This window comes from Cervus canadensis, chromosome 5, assembly GCF_019320065.1.
Source record: "Cervus canadensis isolate Bull #8, Minnesota chromosome 5, ASM1932006v1, whole genome shotgun sequence".
NCBI lineage: Eukaryota > Metazoa > Chordata > Mammalia > Artiodactyla > Cervidae > Cervus > Cervus canadensis.
The window spans coordinates 99,729,060-99,743,558 of record NC_057390.1 but is presented as its reverse complement, the minus strand read 5'-3'; the positions used below and the strand labels follow the sequence as shown (position 1 = coordinate 99,743,558).

Below are 14,499 nucleotides of genomic sequence, written 5' to 3'. Positions count from 1 at the left end.
CAGGTGAGGGCGGGCCTGACCGGGGCGGACGCACCAAGGTGGCCTCGTTGTGACCGCGCGGGCTCATGCGCCCGTGGAGCTGGCTGAGGCCGAGGTGACCAGCCATCCCCACCGCGGCCCCTCCCGCCCTGCAGGTGCTGCCTGGTTGGGCCCAGACATGGGATGTCGCGCCTCGGCGGGGAGCACAGAGGAAGCCAGGGCCTCCCCGAGCCGCTGCCGTGACGGCCAGTGAGCGAGCAGCCGGAGGATGTCCACCGCGACGCCGGTCGCCCCCACGGGGATCCCGGCGGCCCCGGGCCCAGTGAACCCGCCCCCGCCGGAGGTCTCCAACCCCGCCAAGCCCGGCCGCAAGACCAACCAGCTGCAGTATATGCAGAACGTGGTGGTAAAGACGCTCTGGAAACACCAGTTCGCCTGGCCCTTCTACCAGCCCGTGGACGCCATCAAGCTGAACCTGCCTGTGAGTACCCCGACCCCTGCCTGTGAGGGTCCTGCCCGCTGCCCCACCCCTGACCTGGGAGGACGGCCCCTCTGGCCTCGGCCCAAGTGGTGCAGGGAGGTGGCAGGTGCTAGGAAGGCGGTCCCAGCCCAGAATCTGCGAGGATGGAAGGGCAGAGGGGACACACGGGCCTGGGTGTGGGGAGCGGGAGGCCGCGGCCTCGTGGGTGGACAAGGTGGGCCGGCCTGGGCACAGAGGCGCACTGAGGCTCACCCCGCACCAGCCCCATCCCACGGAGTTACGCGTCTGCACACAGTCCTGTGCTTACGTGGGGGCGGCCAGCCTTCCTGGGGACGGCGCCCTAACTGCATGCCTGGGGCCCGCCTGACCGTCTGACGGCTTTCTCCTTTGGGCCCGAGCGGAGAACCCCAGAGTCCTGCAAGGGGAGCCCTGGGCCAGCACTCGGCAGCCTGGCTTCTGAGCCAGCTTGGCCCTTGGGCACCTGCAGGCCCTCGAGTGAAGTTTGGGATGCAGGGACGAGATGTCCTCGTCCAGAGCCTAGACCTGCTCTGCAGTCCTCTGCCCACACAGACCCCCGTCAGACCAGAGGGGCTTGGCAGGGTTCGTGCTGGCCCAGGGCTCCCCCAGACCTGGCGCCCCCCTGCCCTCAGCTGGACAGAAACCTGGGTCCAGCCCCAGCACCGAGCTGCCCGAGAAGACCGCCTCGTGCGCAGTCTAGGCACTTAGGAATCATGAAAACCGTCTTATTGAATCCAACAGTAATGTCCCTGACTATTTCTTTCCTAGGATTATCATAAGATAATAAAAAACCCCATGGACATGGGAACCATTAAGAAGAGACTAGAAAATAACTATTATTGGAGCGCGAGTGAATGTATGCAGGACTTCAACACCATGTTTACAAATTGTTACATTTATAACAAGGTGAGAAGGTGGCGTGGCGTGGGCCCCATCTGCTGCTGTGAGTGACCAGGGGGGAATGCCGGCGTGGGGTTGGACGGTGTCCACCAGGCCAGGCGCGTCGCAGCGGCTCTCAGACCGATTCGGGCCGCCGCGGCCTCCTGCCCAGCCCTTGTCTGGCTGCGATCCCGGTGTGCGGGGCTCACGAGCCACGTGCCTGAGGGGCCGCCCTGTGCGTGGGCCCACGTGCCCTGCTGGCACGGCGAACGTTTGAGCAGCCTTTTCGGAAGGAGGCGACACCCCAGATGCTTTAAAACACCTGCGCACTTGGACCTTGTTTCCTCTCTGATGGGACAAGGAGTGGCTTTTTATCCTTTGTGCTTTCTGAGTTCTGAGAGCTTCCGCATTAAAATGTGTTCCTTTTGCTTCCCTCCCGCCCTGCAAGATCCCGTAACAACTTTTTAAATACGTATTTTTCTTGAGCAGCGGCTGCGCGTTTGCCGTGAGCAGCGTGGCTCCATTCCAGTGCGTGACCCTGCTTCTCCTGTGTCTTCAGCCCACAGATGACATAGTGCTCATGGCCCAAGCCTTAGAGAAAATTTTTCTGCAGAAGGTGGCTCAGATGCCCCAGGAGGAAGTTGAATTACTGCCCCCTGCTCCAAAGGGCAAAGGCCGGAAACCAGCTTCGGGAACACAGAGTGCAGGTGAGGGGGGTGGTGCCCGCCTACCAGAGCCGACGAGAGTGTCCCCTCCGGGCTCAGCACGCCTCTCTACGCGGTTGGTGGCAGTCGGGGCCTGGGAGCCAGCGCTCTGCCGTGTGGCCTGCAGGCCGCCCACCTTGGTGCCTGCTTGGGGCGGGCACTGTGGCCTTGCCGGGTCCCCAGGCTCCTCCCCGCTGGTCCTGGCTCAGAGGCTGCTCCTTCTGGAGGCCGCACCTCTCCTGTGTCCCCTCCAAGGACCCTGCCTCCCCAGCATGCAGCATGTTCTCTGTGAATGGCCCAGGAGTGGCAGGGGGATGGGGTCGGCACCAGGAGCCCGGGGGTGGCCTTCCCTGTCCTGAGATCCCAGAACCACGGTGGGTCCCCATGGGGAGCTGTCCAGGGTCCCAGGAGGGGCCAGTTCTCTGGAGAGGCGGGGCAGCGGCTGGTTCTGCAGCTCCGTCCGGTTACCCGGTGACGGCCTGGGGGACCGGGTTAAGCCCTGGGCTCCGACCTCTCAGGCTGTGACCTCCTGGGCCACCCGCTCCATCCTGGTTCACTCACCCAGGCCTCAGAGATGGCCGCCGTGAGGATAACGGCCAGGGTCTCGGGAGGAGGGGCTGGTCCGAGGACACTGTGCCACAGACCCGGGCCAGCTCCGCCTCCTGTCTTCTGCCCTCAAGGCTCACAGCAAGTGGCGGCGGTGTCCTCCGTGTGCCCTGCGACCCCCTTCCAGAGCGTCCCCCCCACGGTCTCCCAGACGCCCGTCATTGCCGCTACCCCCGTGCCAACCATCACCGCAAACGTCACGTCAGTCCCTGTTCCCCCGGCCGCCGCCCCACCTCCCCCCGCCACGCCCATCATCCCTGTGGTCCCTCCCACACCGCCCGTCGTCAAGGTGAGCTTTCCCGGTCCCGGGTGGGGTAGTGGGGGCGCTCTGTCCCTTCCCTGGGCACAGGCTGCCCTCGGCACGGCCGGCCTCTGGACCGGTCCAATCCGCCCGTGGGGTGGGCCGCGATTCCCAACAGCGACGTTCGGAGCCGCAGGTCACACAGCTGGCGAGGGCGGCTGGGCTGGGACCCCGGCGTCTCTGGCCCCTGTGGTACAGACGGGCTCCCGGCGGGGCGTGCAGGAGGGCACGCTTGGGTTTCCAGCGGTTGGTGCGGGGAGGGCGGCGGCAGCCTCCGTGCACGCCCCTCCCTGGCTTCACCGGGAGCCTCCCCTGCAGGACCCGACTCGGAGTACTTGCTTTCCGCGAGGTCCGTGGCCAGCAGGGACGGCCGAGGGTCCCGCTCCCGCTGACGTGCACCGTCTTCTCCGCTTTGACCCTCACAGCAACCCTCGGGGGCAGGCAGTGTTTCCCCCATCTTTCAGATGAGGAGGCGGGCGCGCAGAGGGGTTAAATGGCTCCCCCAAGGTAACACGCCACTCGCCCTGCCCCGCGGCCTCTACTGCCTGCCCTTGGTGGTGCTGGCAGGCTGTCCCGCCCAGCGCCCTGCTGCCTTGGAGCATGTCCCGTCTGCTGCGTCCCCATGAGCCCAGGGGCCCCGCGGCACGCGCTTGGCCTGCCGTGGGCGCCATGACGTGCGTGTGTGGGTGGCTGGCTCGTGCCTGCCAGCCTTGGGGCAGGGGCTTGGCTGGGGCAGCACCCTTGGTGGCTGGCCTTGGCGGCGTGCACGCGGCGGACCCCGGGGAGGCCGCTGGCCGGGTGCTCATGGCTCCCGGGGGCTGCCCCGCCTGCCTGACGGTGTCGGGGTGGGGGGTCCTGAGCTGGTCTTGGGGTGGCTCCCCACCCTGCCTGCTCAGGCGCTCCACACTCCCCAAGGTGCCCGCCCAGCAGGGGTGGGCGGGTGGCTTCGGTGTTCCCTCCCTGGGCGGGGAGCCGCTCCTAGAGTCAACTCTGGACCTGCCCAGCGCTCGGCCCCGGGGTCCTGGCTTCCAGACCCTGCGCCCCTGCTGGTGTCTCTGGGGCCCCCCGCCCTGCCGCCCGCATGCTCCTCCCGTGCCACTGTCTGTAGAGCACCCGCTTTGAGGCTCGTGTCGGGGACGCCCCCTCTGGTTCGCAGGGGTCTCCCATATCTGCTGTCCCCGAGCCCCACTGGGTGACTGTCCCAGTCACAGCGGGACCCTGCTGTGGCAGGCCCCTAAGCCGTGGTGTGGGCACAGGTGGGCAGCATGATACGTCTCAGGGTGATGAGCGCCCCCCGTGACCGTGGGGCCTGGGGGCCCAGGTGGCCTGAGTCCAGCCTCACCACCGCCAGCTGTGTGACCTTGGGCAGGTGCCGTGGCCCCTCTGAGCCTCGGCTTCCTGCGTGGCGCGGGGCCCCGGGAGGGCGGCGGTGACTGTGCATGCCCTCGTTTCGCTCGGGGCCTGGCGGGCGGTCAGCGCTCCAGGAGCGCCCTCGGGCGGGTCCTGGTCCGTCCCGCCCCCCGCAGGCTCGGCTCCCGGGCTCACCGCCGTCTCCGCTGTTGCAGAAGAAGGGCGTGAAGCGGAAAGCGGACACCACCACGCCCACGACGTCGGCCATCACCGCCAGCCGCAGCGAGTCGCCCCCGCCGCTCTCGGACCCCAAGCAGGCCAAGGTGGTGGCGCGGCGGGAGAGCGGGGGCCGCCCCATCAAGCCGCCCAAGAAGGACCTGGAGGATGGCGAGGTGCCCCAGCACGCGGGCAAGAAGGGCCGGCTGTCCGAGCACCTGCGGCACTGCGACAGCATCCTCAAGGAGATGCTCTCCAAGAAGCACGCGGCCTACGCCTGGCCCTTCTACAAGCCGGTGGATGCTGAGGCCCTGGAGCTGCACGACTACCATGACATCATCAAGCACCCCATGGACCTGAGCACGGTCAAGGTACGCGGGCGGCCGGCTGACCGCGCCCCCTCCCTGTCTGTGCGGCCCCCGCCGGACGTCCCGAGGGGCCACGGCGGTGCGCTCAGGCCAGCCCAGGGGCGGCTCCGCAGGCCCCGGGGAGCTGCCCGGCTCCCTCGGCCTGGCCACAGCAGCAGGCAGGGCCTTGGGGCTGGCCCGGGGCCCCGGCAGTGACTTGAGGGAAGCTGTGCTCTGCCCTGTTCCCTCTGAAGCTGCGGCTTCCCGTCACCTCTTTCTGCCGAGCCGCTTTCGTTCCTCATTTTCTTTCTGTCCTGGTGCATCTGCGGGGTCTCTGTAAGGCTAGGCGAGGAGGCCCTTCATGGCCCAGCCCCTCCCAAGACAGACGCGGGTCTTGGAGGAGGCTGTGTCAGAGCTGACCCCAGGAGCCCTGCCCTCTCAGGCCCCGCACCAGGGTCTTGCTGCCCCGGGGGCTTCTCCCTTGCCTTTTGTGGGCGTTGCAGTGGGTCAGGCCAGGGGCGGACAAGCAGAGAAGGGCAGGCTTGGGCCAAGCAGGGATGGAGGGGGCTTCCTGGCTGGTGGCCGCTCCAAGGGCAGGGGATCGGGGCTGGACTGAGCTCCCGAGGGGTCTTCCCCGCGTGGACGAGGCGGCTCAGGCCCGACACAGCTCTGCTCCCTCGGCCTGTCTCAGTCTCTGAGGGTCTGAGGGGTGTCTGCCACACGGGGGCGTGTGTGGCCCTGCAGAGCTGCCCCCACTGAGGGGAGGGGGCTTCTCTGCACCTGTGGGGTTGGGGCCCTGAGATGCTGGTCTCAGTCATTCTGCCCCCGCTCCGCAAACGCTGCCCTGGGACAGACTCTCCTCCTGGAAGTCTTGCTCCCCCTGGGGGCAGGACAGGCCCGGCCGTCCTGGGCAGTGGTTCCTGGGGAGCCCGCTGGGCTGGGTGACTGAGCGGCCTCCTCACCCTCTCTGACCCTCGCCCTGGTCACAAGGGCAGGCGCCGGCTTCCTCAGACACACTCAGTGCTCTGGGGGCCCTGCCTGTCCTGGGGTCCCGCAGCGCCAGCCGCTTTTCCTGGGTCGAGATTTCATCTGCATGATGCGAACAGAGGGTCAGAATGCGAGCCGAGCAGCAGGGGAAGGGAAACCCCACCTCTGGTTCCACCGCCCTCCTTCCCAGGGGTGATCATTGCTGATGGTTCGGTTACATCTTTCCTGACCAGCTCCTGGCTCAGGCTGGCCCTTTCCCAGCAGGTTTTGGCAATGGGGCAGTGGTTCCCAGACTCCGAGGTGCACCGGGACAGTGGCCAGCAGTCAGATTCGGGCCGGAGTCTGAGACTGTCACAGGTGTTGAGAGAGTCTTGGGTGCCCATTTGCTGAACCGCTCCAGAGTGGGGAGGTTGTACAGAGGGCTGGAACCCAGCAGCCCCGGAGTTGCTGGAAGCTCCCAAGGGGGCAGAGGAGGGTGAAGAGGAGGGCGATGTGCGCTAGGCTGGAGGGGCTGCAGGTCCTAAAGTCTGACCACCCGCTGCCCCTCCTCCGAGGCCAGGACTTTGTTACTCTGGGTGCAGACGGGGTGGGTGGCTGGGCTCTGGCCCACAGTGTCCTGCGCAGTGGAACACGGGCCCCAGGATCAGTGGGCACCTCAAACCCCCGACCCGAGGTCCCTGACACATGAGCTCCACGTGAACCCAGCCAGGCCTGGCAGCTCACACCTCGAGAGCTGCTGCCCGCTCTGCGCTGACCTTGCTGCCTCCGTGCGGCGCCCCCGTCAGGTCTCACCCTGTCCCCCACCGTGGTGCCCGCTGTCCGTGTTCCCGGGGACGGCAGGATAGTTGGCTGCTGCCGTGAGGCAGGCTGGCCAAACAGCACCTGGAGTCCCCGGGGAGAAAACTAAGGGTCTCATTCTGAGAGCTGAGTCATCCCCTTGAGGAGTGCAGAGTGACTTCCTACCGGAAGTTGCTCGTTCCCTGCCAGAACCCCTGCCAACGGGGACATGGACGTGTGAAAAATTACGCAGGACTTAGAGCTGGAATTCGGGGTGAGGATGGCGTGGGTGGTGGCTGCGGGAGCTGACTCCTGTGAGCGCCTTTTTCTTTCTCCCTGAGGATCGGCCTCTCTCCCGGGCTCCCGGACCCTCCCCTCCAAGCCCCCGAGCCCCCTTCCGCCCTCTTTCCCCCGGGATCTGCCTCTCTCCTGGGCTCCCAGACCCTCCTCTCCTGGACTCCTGGATCCTCCCCTCCAAGACCCCGAGCTCCCTTCCGCCCTCTCTCCGCGCCCCCGGAGGAGGTCTCGGGCTGCTGGCTTGGACCCGTGGCAGGCGCCGAGGTCCGGTGGTGCCTCACGCCCGTGGCGTGTGTCTTACAGAAGAAGATGGACAGCCGCGAGTACCCAGACGCGCAGGGCTTCGCCGCCGACATCCGGTTGATGTTCTCCAACTGTTACAAATACAACCCCCCGGACCACGAGGTGGTGGCCATGGCCAGGAAGCTGCAGGTGAGCCCGGCGCTGGGGGCGGGGCCTCCTGGGGAAGGCGGGGTCAGCCGCTTTGCTGGGGGCGGGGCCTCCTGGGCAAGGCGGAGTCAGCCGCTTGCTGGGGGTGGGGCCTCCTGATCAAGGCGGGGTCAGTCGCTCTGGGCAGGTGTCCGGAGCATCCGGCCCGGGAAAGCGCAGGGTTGGGGGGTGTCCGGGGACCTCACCCACGAGTGCGTTTCTCTTGAGTGGTGGCTGAGTGGTGGCCTGCTCCTTGGGGATGAGGTGATCCACCAGCCAGTTTCTGCCTCCTGCGGGCGGCAGGCTCCGGTGGGCGTCAGCGCGCAGGTGGGCCCGCAGCCGTTCTGGCGGGGTGAGGGCAGAGGAGGCAGGCTGCTCCCTGCACGTTGCTGCGTGCCGGGACCCGCGGGTGTCTGCCAGGCAGCTGCTCGTGGCTTTGCTGACAACGCCGGAGCGTGGGGCCTGCGGGGAGGTGCAGACTGGCCTTCAGTGGCGGGACCTTGCCTGTGTGCACACAGATCGCTCACACGTGCCGCCGGTGTGCGTGTGTCCTGTGTGCACCCATGTGCGTGCTCATCCGTCAGTCTGGAGGCTGACCCGGGTTTCTGTGTAGGCCGGCACACGGAATCTGTTCTCTCTGCGATCACCTGGGCTGTTTTGCAACCCCATGGACTGCAGCCCACCAGGCTCCTCTGTCCATGGGATTCTCCAGGCAAGAACACTGGAGTGGGTTGCCATGCCCTCCTCCAGGGGATTTTCCCCCACTCAGGAACCGAGCCCAGGCCTCTCCTGCAATTCAGGCAGATTCTTTACCGTCTGAGCAACCAGGGAATCCTTTTGTAAATAACAGCACCTATACTTTACATGTGATAAAATCTGAAGGCTTTCTGTTTAGAAGAAAGAGAGACCCCGTGGATGTGTGTCCTGTTCCAGGAGCTCTTTTCGCAGGACCCAGTACGCTGTTCCATTAAGACGTCCCCCATCCCTTGCTCAGAACCATTTTGTAAACCCTGTATGGTCACTTGGGCACATCCTTGCTCCCCCAGCCCCAGACGGGGGTGCAGGGGGCCCTCCTTCTGGGCCTCTGGGTCCTGGTGGCCTTCCTCCCCTTCCTCCTGCCTGGGGCGCTGGCTGCTGCGTGCTGCCTGCTCTGCTGGCTCCCGCTTGGGCGGGCGTGGAGCCGTCCTGCGACCCCAGTGCTCCCAGAGGGAGCCGCGCGGACTCACGGTTTCAGACCACGACCCTGACACCAGAAGGCTCTGCCCAGCCCCGCGCTCTCGCTGCTCTGCGACACCCCTAAACCTTGTAAGTTGGCTCACGGGCCAAGGGCAGCGGCTGGTTCTGGTCCTGATCCGACTGAAGGGGTCTCTGCGGTGTGGGGCCCTTACCTGCTGATGACGGTTGTTCTGATCCCACGGAAGGGGGTCTCCCCAGGTGGAACACTACCAGCTGATGACTGTCGTGACCCCACTGGTGTCCGTGCAAGTCAAACTCGGGTTAGAGCCCGACTCTGCAGTCTGAACTTGACCAACCCCCTCCCCCCAGCCAGGGCGGAGCAGCCCAGGCCGAGGTGGCCGCGTGCCTCCTGCATGTTGTTACCTTAACCCTAGCAGGAGATTCTGGGGAACCATGACCCAGAGCAGGCTCCTCCAAGAGCTGGACGCCCAATAGTACAGCCTCCTCGTGTGTGTGTGAGTGTGTGTGGCTTCAGGGGCATGAGCCAGGCGGAGAAGGCTCGCTTCCTGCCGCTCAGCCTGTCTCAGACGGACCTGGGCCGCCAGGGAGGGGCGCCTTCACTGCGCGTGCTCCCACCAGGGACGGGGTGCCTTCTCTGCGCATGCTCCCACCAGGGAGGGGGGGGGGGGGGGCGCCTTCGCTGCGCGCGCGCCTTCGCTGTGCGTGCTCCCACCAGGGACGGGGCGCCTTCTCTGCGCGTGCTCCCACCAGGGATGGGGCGCCTTCGCTGCGCGTGCTCCCACCAGGGAGGGGGTGCCTCTGCTGAGCGTGCTCCCACCAGGGAGGGGGTGCCTATGCTGAGTGTGCTCCCACCAGGGAGGGGGTGCCTATGCTGAGTGTGATCCCACCAGGGACGGGACGCCTACCCCGAGCGTGCTCCCACCAGGGACAGGGCGCCTACGCTGAGTGTGATCCCACCAGAGAGGGGGCGCCTACGCTGAGTGTGATCCCACCAGAGAGGGGGCGCCTACGCTGAGTGTGCTCCCACCGGGAAGAGGGAAACTTTGCTGAGTGTGCTCCCAGGGCTGAGCAGGAGCTGGCTGTTTTGATCAGACAGGACTTCAACCCCTGAGCCAGCTCTTGGACCCCACCCCCCCCCAAGAACGAGGGGTGATGCTCCAGTGGTGTCACCGGGCAGAGAGATGGGAGAGCGTGAGCGGCTCCCAGACGCAGTGTCTGGGGGCCCAGGAGGGGCCCCAGCTCCTGGGCAGGCCTCTCGCTCTCTGGCACCAGGCGGTGGCCTTGGAGCTGGAGCGGAAAGGACTTGCCCGTCTTCTCCGGGAGGCAGACGCTTGGGTGCCCGCTCCTGCAGGGCTGCGTCCGCGGCTGCTGGCCCTGCGCCCCTGGTCTGGGGCCGCGCTCAGTGCCTGGGAGGGAGGGATGGAGGGAGGGGGGCAGGGAGCAGGCGCCCTGGGCAGGTCGGGCTGTCTCCCCACGCCCCGGGGGCTGCCCATAGGCACCAGGACCCAGGCCGCCCCTGCTCTCCCACAGGACGTGTTTGAGATGCGTTTCGCCAAGATGCCGGACGAGCCGGCGGAGGCACCCGCCCTGCCCGCGCCTGCGGCCCCCGTGGTCAGCAAGGGCGTGGAGAGCAGCCGCAGCAGTGACGAGAGCTCGTCGGACTCGGGCAGCTCGGACTCAGAGGAGGAGCGCGCCACGCGGCTGGCGGAGCTGCAGGAGCAGGTGAGCGGCCGGGCGGGGCGGGGGGCTCAGGTGGGACCGCGGCCCCCCCGCCCCCTGACCCGGGCTCTGCCCCAGCCGCTGCCCCCTCCCCAGCCACAGCCTGAGGCCCCGTGAGCCCGCCTGTGCTGGGATGTCCCTGGAGCCTCTTCCTGCTCCAGAAAGGTCTGCAGGGGCCACAGCCATGTGGCCCCCAGAACCTGCCTCTTGGGGGCAGAAATGAGCCTGTCCTGCCTCGGCCTCTGATCCCGAGGTTTGCTTCCACCCTGCTTCACGCTCCTTCTGTGCAAGACGGGGGCACGAGGTGCTAGATTCCCGGGGGGCCCTCTGGCAAGGAGGAGACAGCGAGTAGCAATGACCCCCGCTGCACCCCAAGGGTCTGGGCGGCTGAGCTGAGCCCAGTCGGGGGTCGCAGGCTGGGGTCCCTCCTGTGGTGCGGGATGTGGCTGGCGTGTGTGGCATCCCATCCCAGCCTGCCCACCTGCTGAAGGCTGGGGTCACCATTTCCTCGCCTATGGAGCGTGGCTCCCGGAGCCCCTGGGCCCCTTGGGGGGCTGCTGGGGTGAGGGGCGCATGGAGCGCGTACATGCTGCCCGCTGCCCGCAGGCCTCGTTTGGTGTTGGCTGCCGGCCCTGCGCTATCTTCACCCCGCAGCCCTGCCGTGTGACGCCCCAGCGGCTCGCCCACGAGCTCGGCTGTGGACGTTCTCCCCGGGGCAGGCAGTTTAAACCTCTTCCCGGAGCATCTCCCCACCCTGGCAGATAGACACGGCCCCTCCGCCCAGCCCGGAGTCCTCACCCAGCGGCCCGTGTCTTCCAGCTGAAGGCCGTGCACGAGCAGCTGGCCGCCCTGTCTCAGGCGCCGGTGAACAAGCCAAAGAGGAAGAAGGAGAAGAAGGAGAAAAAGAAGAAGGACAAGGACAAGGACAAGGAGCGGCACAAGGCCAAGGCCGAGGACGAGAAGCGGGCCAAGGCCGCCCCGCCTGCCAAGCAGGCCCCGCAGAAGAAGGCGCCCGCCAAGAAGGCCAACAGCACCACCGTGGCTGGCAGGTGGGCTCCGTGCTGAGCGTGCTGGGTGCCGGCTCTGGACTGGGCTGTCAGCGGGGGGGGAGGAGGGCATTGGTGGTCCTTGTCTTGCCCCACTTGTGGGGAGACTGTGGGGACCCAGCGAGGTCTCTGCCAGGAAGCGTATGGGCTTCGGAGGGCAGAGCTCAACCTCCTGGGCGGCTGGCCTCAAGACAGGCGTGGATACCTCTAGCGTCACAGTTTTGGGGACATTGTCCTGTTCTGGGCAGGGGTTTTCTTTGGGGGTGTGTCGGGCTCCGGGCACCCCGTTCCCAGATCGCCCAGTACGTGCAGGGTCGGCAGGGGGTGGTGCCCCTTGGCGCACAGCTCCCTGGCCCCCACGGCCTTTCCTTGGTTCCCAGCGCTGCCCTGGCCACAGACGGGCAGGGATAGTGTGGGGAGGTGTGTGGGGGCCGGGGGCTCCTCCCAGGAGGGGAGGCAAAGAGCTCCCCAGATGAGAAGACCTCTCCAGACCTCCTCTATCCGGCTGCGTGGGGGGTCAGGATGGAGATCCAGGAGCCAGGAGGGGCAGCGGGCACAGCTGTGGCGGGGAGGGGGACGTGTCCCTTGTGGGGACCGGGACAAGGGGGGCGCCGCCCAGGAGCGCAGCTGGGGCTGGGAGGAGGGGAGGGTTGAGGCTGCGGAGGCTGACGGGCTTCGTTCAGGGGCTCGCGGTTTATCCTCTGAGCAAGTGAAGCCGGAGTGGAGGAGGGGGGCGCAGGGGGCCAGAGTGGATGAAAGGACGCCCTTTGAGGCTGATATGGCCCCCCGGGCAGGAGGGGCCGGCGTACCCGTTGGTTGGGGTGGAGGCGTGTGGCTTCGAGAACTGTTGGTGTGGCAGAAGGGACAGGCTTGGGTGCCTGGACGGAGGCGGGGCCGGTGGAGCCCAGGGCGTGCGCTTCCGTCGCAGCCAGGCCGTGGGAGCGGTCGGGGCTTGTGTGTCCCCTCCCTTCCTCTTGCCGGGGAGGCAGCAGTCCGCTCCCTGTTCCGTCTCTGGTTCTGGCGTCAGTGTGCTGCCGGCCTCAGAGATACCTGGGAAGTGCTGTCCTCTGTCCCCTGGGGTAGGCTTACAGAACTGGCATCCTCCTCATTTTTCAGTTTCTTTTTGGCTGTGCCGGGTCTTCGTTGCTGGAGGGGGTGCTGTCTAGTTGCAGTGGGTGGGCTTCTCGCTGCTGGGGCTCCTCCTGTTGCAGAGCATAGGCTCCAAGGCGCCCGGCTGCAGGGGCCGAGGCTCCCGGGCTCTGGGGCACAGGCTGGGAAGCGCCCGCCTGCAGGAGCCGAGGCTCCCGGGCTCTGGGGCACAGGCTGGGAAGCGCCCGCCTGCAGGAGCCGAGGCTCCCGGGCTCTGGGGCACAGGCTTGGGGGCGCCTGGATGCAGCGGCCGAGGCTCCCGGGCTCTGAGCACAGGCTGGGAGGCACCCGGATGCAGGGGCCAAGGCTCCTGGGCTCTGGGGCACAGGCTCGGAGGCGCCCGCCTGCAGGGGCCGAGGCTCCCAGGCTCTGGGGCACGGGCTGGGGGCGCCCGCCTGCAGGGGCTGAGGCTCCCGGGCTCTGGGGCACAGGCTGGGGGGCGCCCAGCTGCAGCAGCCGAGGCTCCCGGGTTCTGAGCACAGACAGGCTCAGTAGTTGTGGTGCGTGGACTTGGTTGCTCTCTGGCACCTGGGGCCTTCCCCGACCAGGGATCGAACCCGTGTCTCCTACGTCAGCAGGTGGATTCTTTGCCACTGAGCCACGGGGAAGCCCCCAGAATTGGGGTTCTCAAATGCGTGATACAGTTCACCGGGAATCCATCTAGACCTGGAGTTTCTCTGTGGGAAGGTTTTTAACCGTGAGTTCGATCCTTTGTTTAAAGACGCAGGAAGCAAGGATGTTGGTTTATTTTTTGAGTCTGTTTTCGCCTTTCACATCATGGTAGGTTTGTTTGAAATGTCCCCTCACCTTTAAAGTCTGTAGGGTCTGTAGTAGTGTGTTTTTTTTTTCGGTCCTTGTATTGGTAATTCGTGTGTTTTTCTTTGTGAATCTGGAGAATTTGACCAGTGTTGTTGGTTGTTCAAAGAACCAGTGTTTGACTTCGTTGACTTTTCTGTTTTCTTTTTCTTTCATCTTGGTCTTACTTTATTATTTCCCTTTGCTTGACATGGACTTAATTTGCTTTTCTTTTTCTAGCTTGAAAATAGCAGCTTAGATGATTGAGTTCTTTTTTTTTTTTTTTTTTGTTCTGAGCCATGCAGGATCTTAATTCCCTGACCAGAGCTCAAACCTGCACCCCTGCAGTGGAAGCACACTCTTAACCCCTGGAAGTTCCAGACCTTCTTTTCCAATATAAGCATTTAGTGCTATAAGTTTGCATCTAAACACTGCTTTGGCTGTATATTCCTCACAAATGTGACTTGTTGTGATTTCATTTAAGTTCCGAATATTTTTTAATTCTCTTCAGGTTTCCTTTTTGACCATGGCTATTTAAAAGTATGTTTAACTTACAGATATCTGGAGATTATTCGATATATTTTTCAGTTACTGATTTCCAGGGTCAGAGAACATACTTTGTATGTTTTCAGCATTTTGAAATTTTTGTTAAGATCTATTTTATGGCCCAGAATATGGTCTGTCTTGGTCAACATTCCATGTATACTTGAAAAGAATGTGTATTCTTCTGATGTTCGGTGGAGTGTTATATAAATGTCAGTTAGAAGATTTTTTAAAAAATCTAAAAAAAAAGACACAAATGAACTTACTTACAAAACAAACAGACTCATGGACTTGGAGGATGAATCTGTGGTTGGCGGGGAGGGGACAGGTGGAAGAGGGGGATACATTGGGAGTGTAGGATTGACGTGTGCACACTGCTTAGATAACCGGGCTTCCCCTGGCTCAGAGGTAAAGAATTTGCCTGCCAATGCAGGGGACACGGGTTCGACCCCGATCAGGGGAGATCGCACGTGCCACGGAGCAGCTGAGCCTGTGTGCCACAACCACTGAAGCCCACACGCCCTAGAGCCCGTGCTCCATCACAAGAGTCCACTCGCAACTAGAAAAAGCCGAAGACCCAGCGTAACCAAAAATAAATGAATGATAAAGAGGGCATTTGGAGAAGAAATAAATAGCTAACCAACTAGGACCTACGGTATAACACAGGGAACTCGGCTTG

General features: G+C 64.6%; 1 protein-coding gene across 1 annotated transcript in view; it reads left to right on the top strand.

Annotated features, from left to right (window-relative positions):
- The window catches only part of BRD3 (bromodomain containing 3), a 35,298-nt gene that overhangs the window by 12,736 nt on the left and 8,063 nt on the right, over positions 1–14,499 (top strand). The window contains exons 2-9 of the mRNA XM_043470126.1: positions 135–460; positions 1,247–1,384; positions 1,917–2,064; positions 2,742–2,956; positions 4,534–4,905; positions 7,246–7,374; positions 10,099–10,290; positions 11,107–11,336. Coding sequence (XP_043326061.1) covers positions 248–460; positions 1,247–1,384; positions 1,917–2,064; positions 2,742–2,956; positions 4,534–4,905; positions 7,246–7,374; positions 10,099–10,290; positions 11,107–11,336 — 1,637 coding nt within the window. The 5' untranslated portion in view covers positions 135–247. The remainder of the gene's footprint in view (positions 1–134; positions 461–1,246; positions 1,385–1,916; positions 2,065–2,741; positions 2,957–4,533; positions 4,906–7,245; positions 7,375–10,098; positions 10,291–11,106; positions 11,337–14,499) is intronic.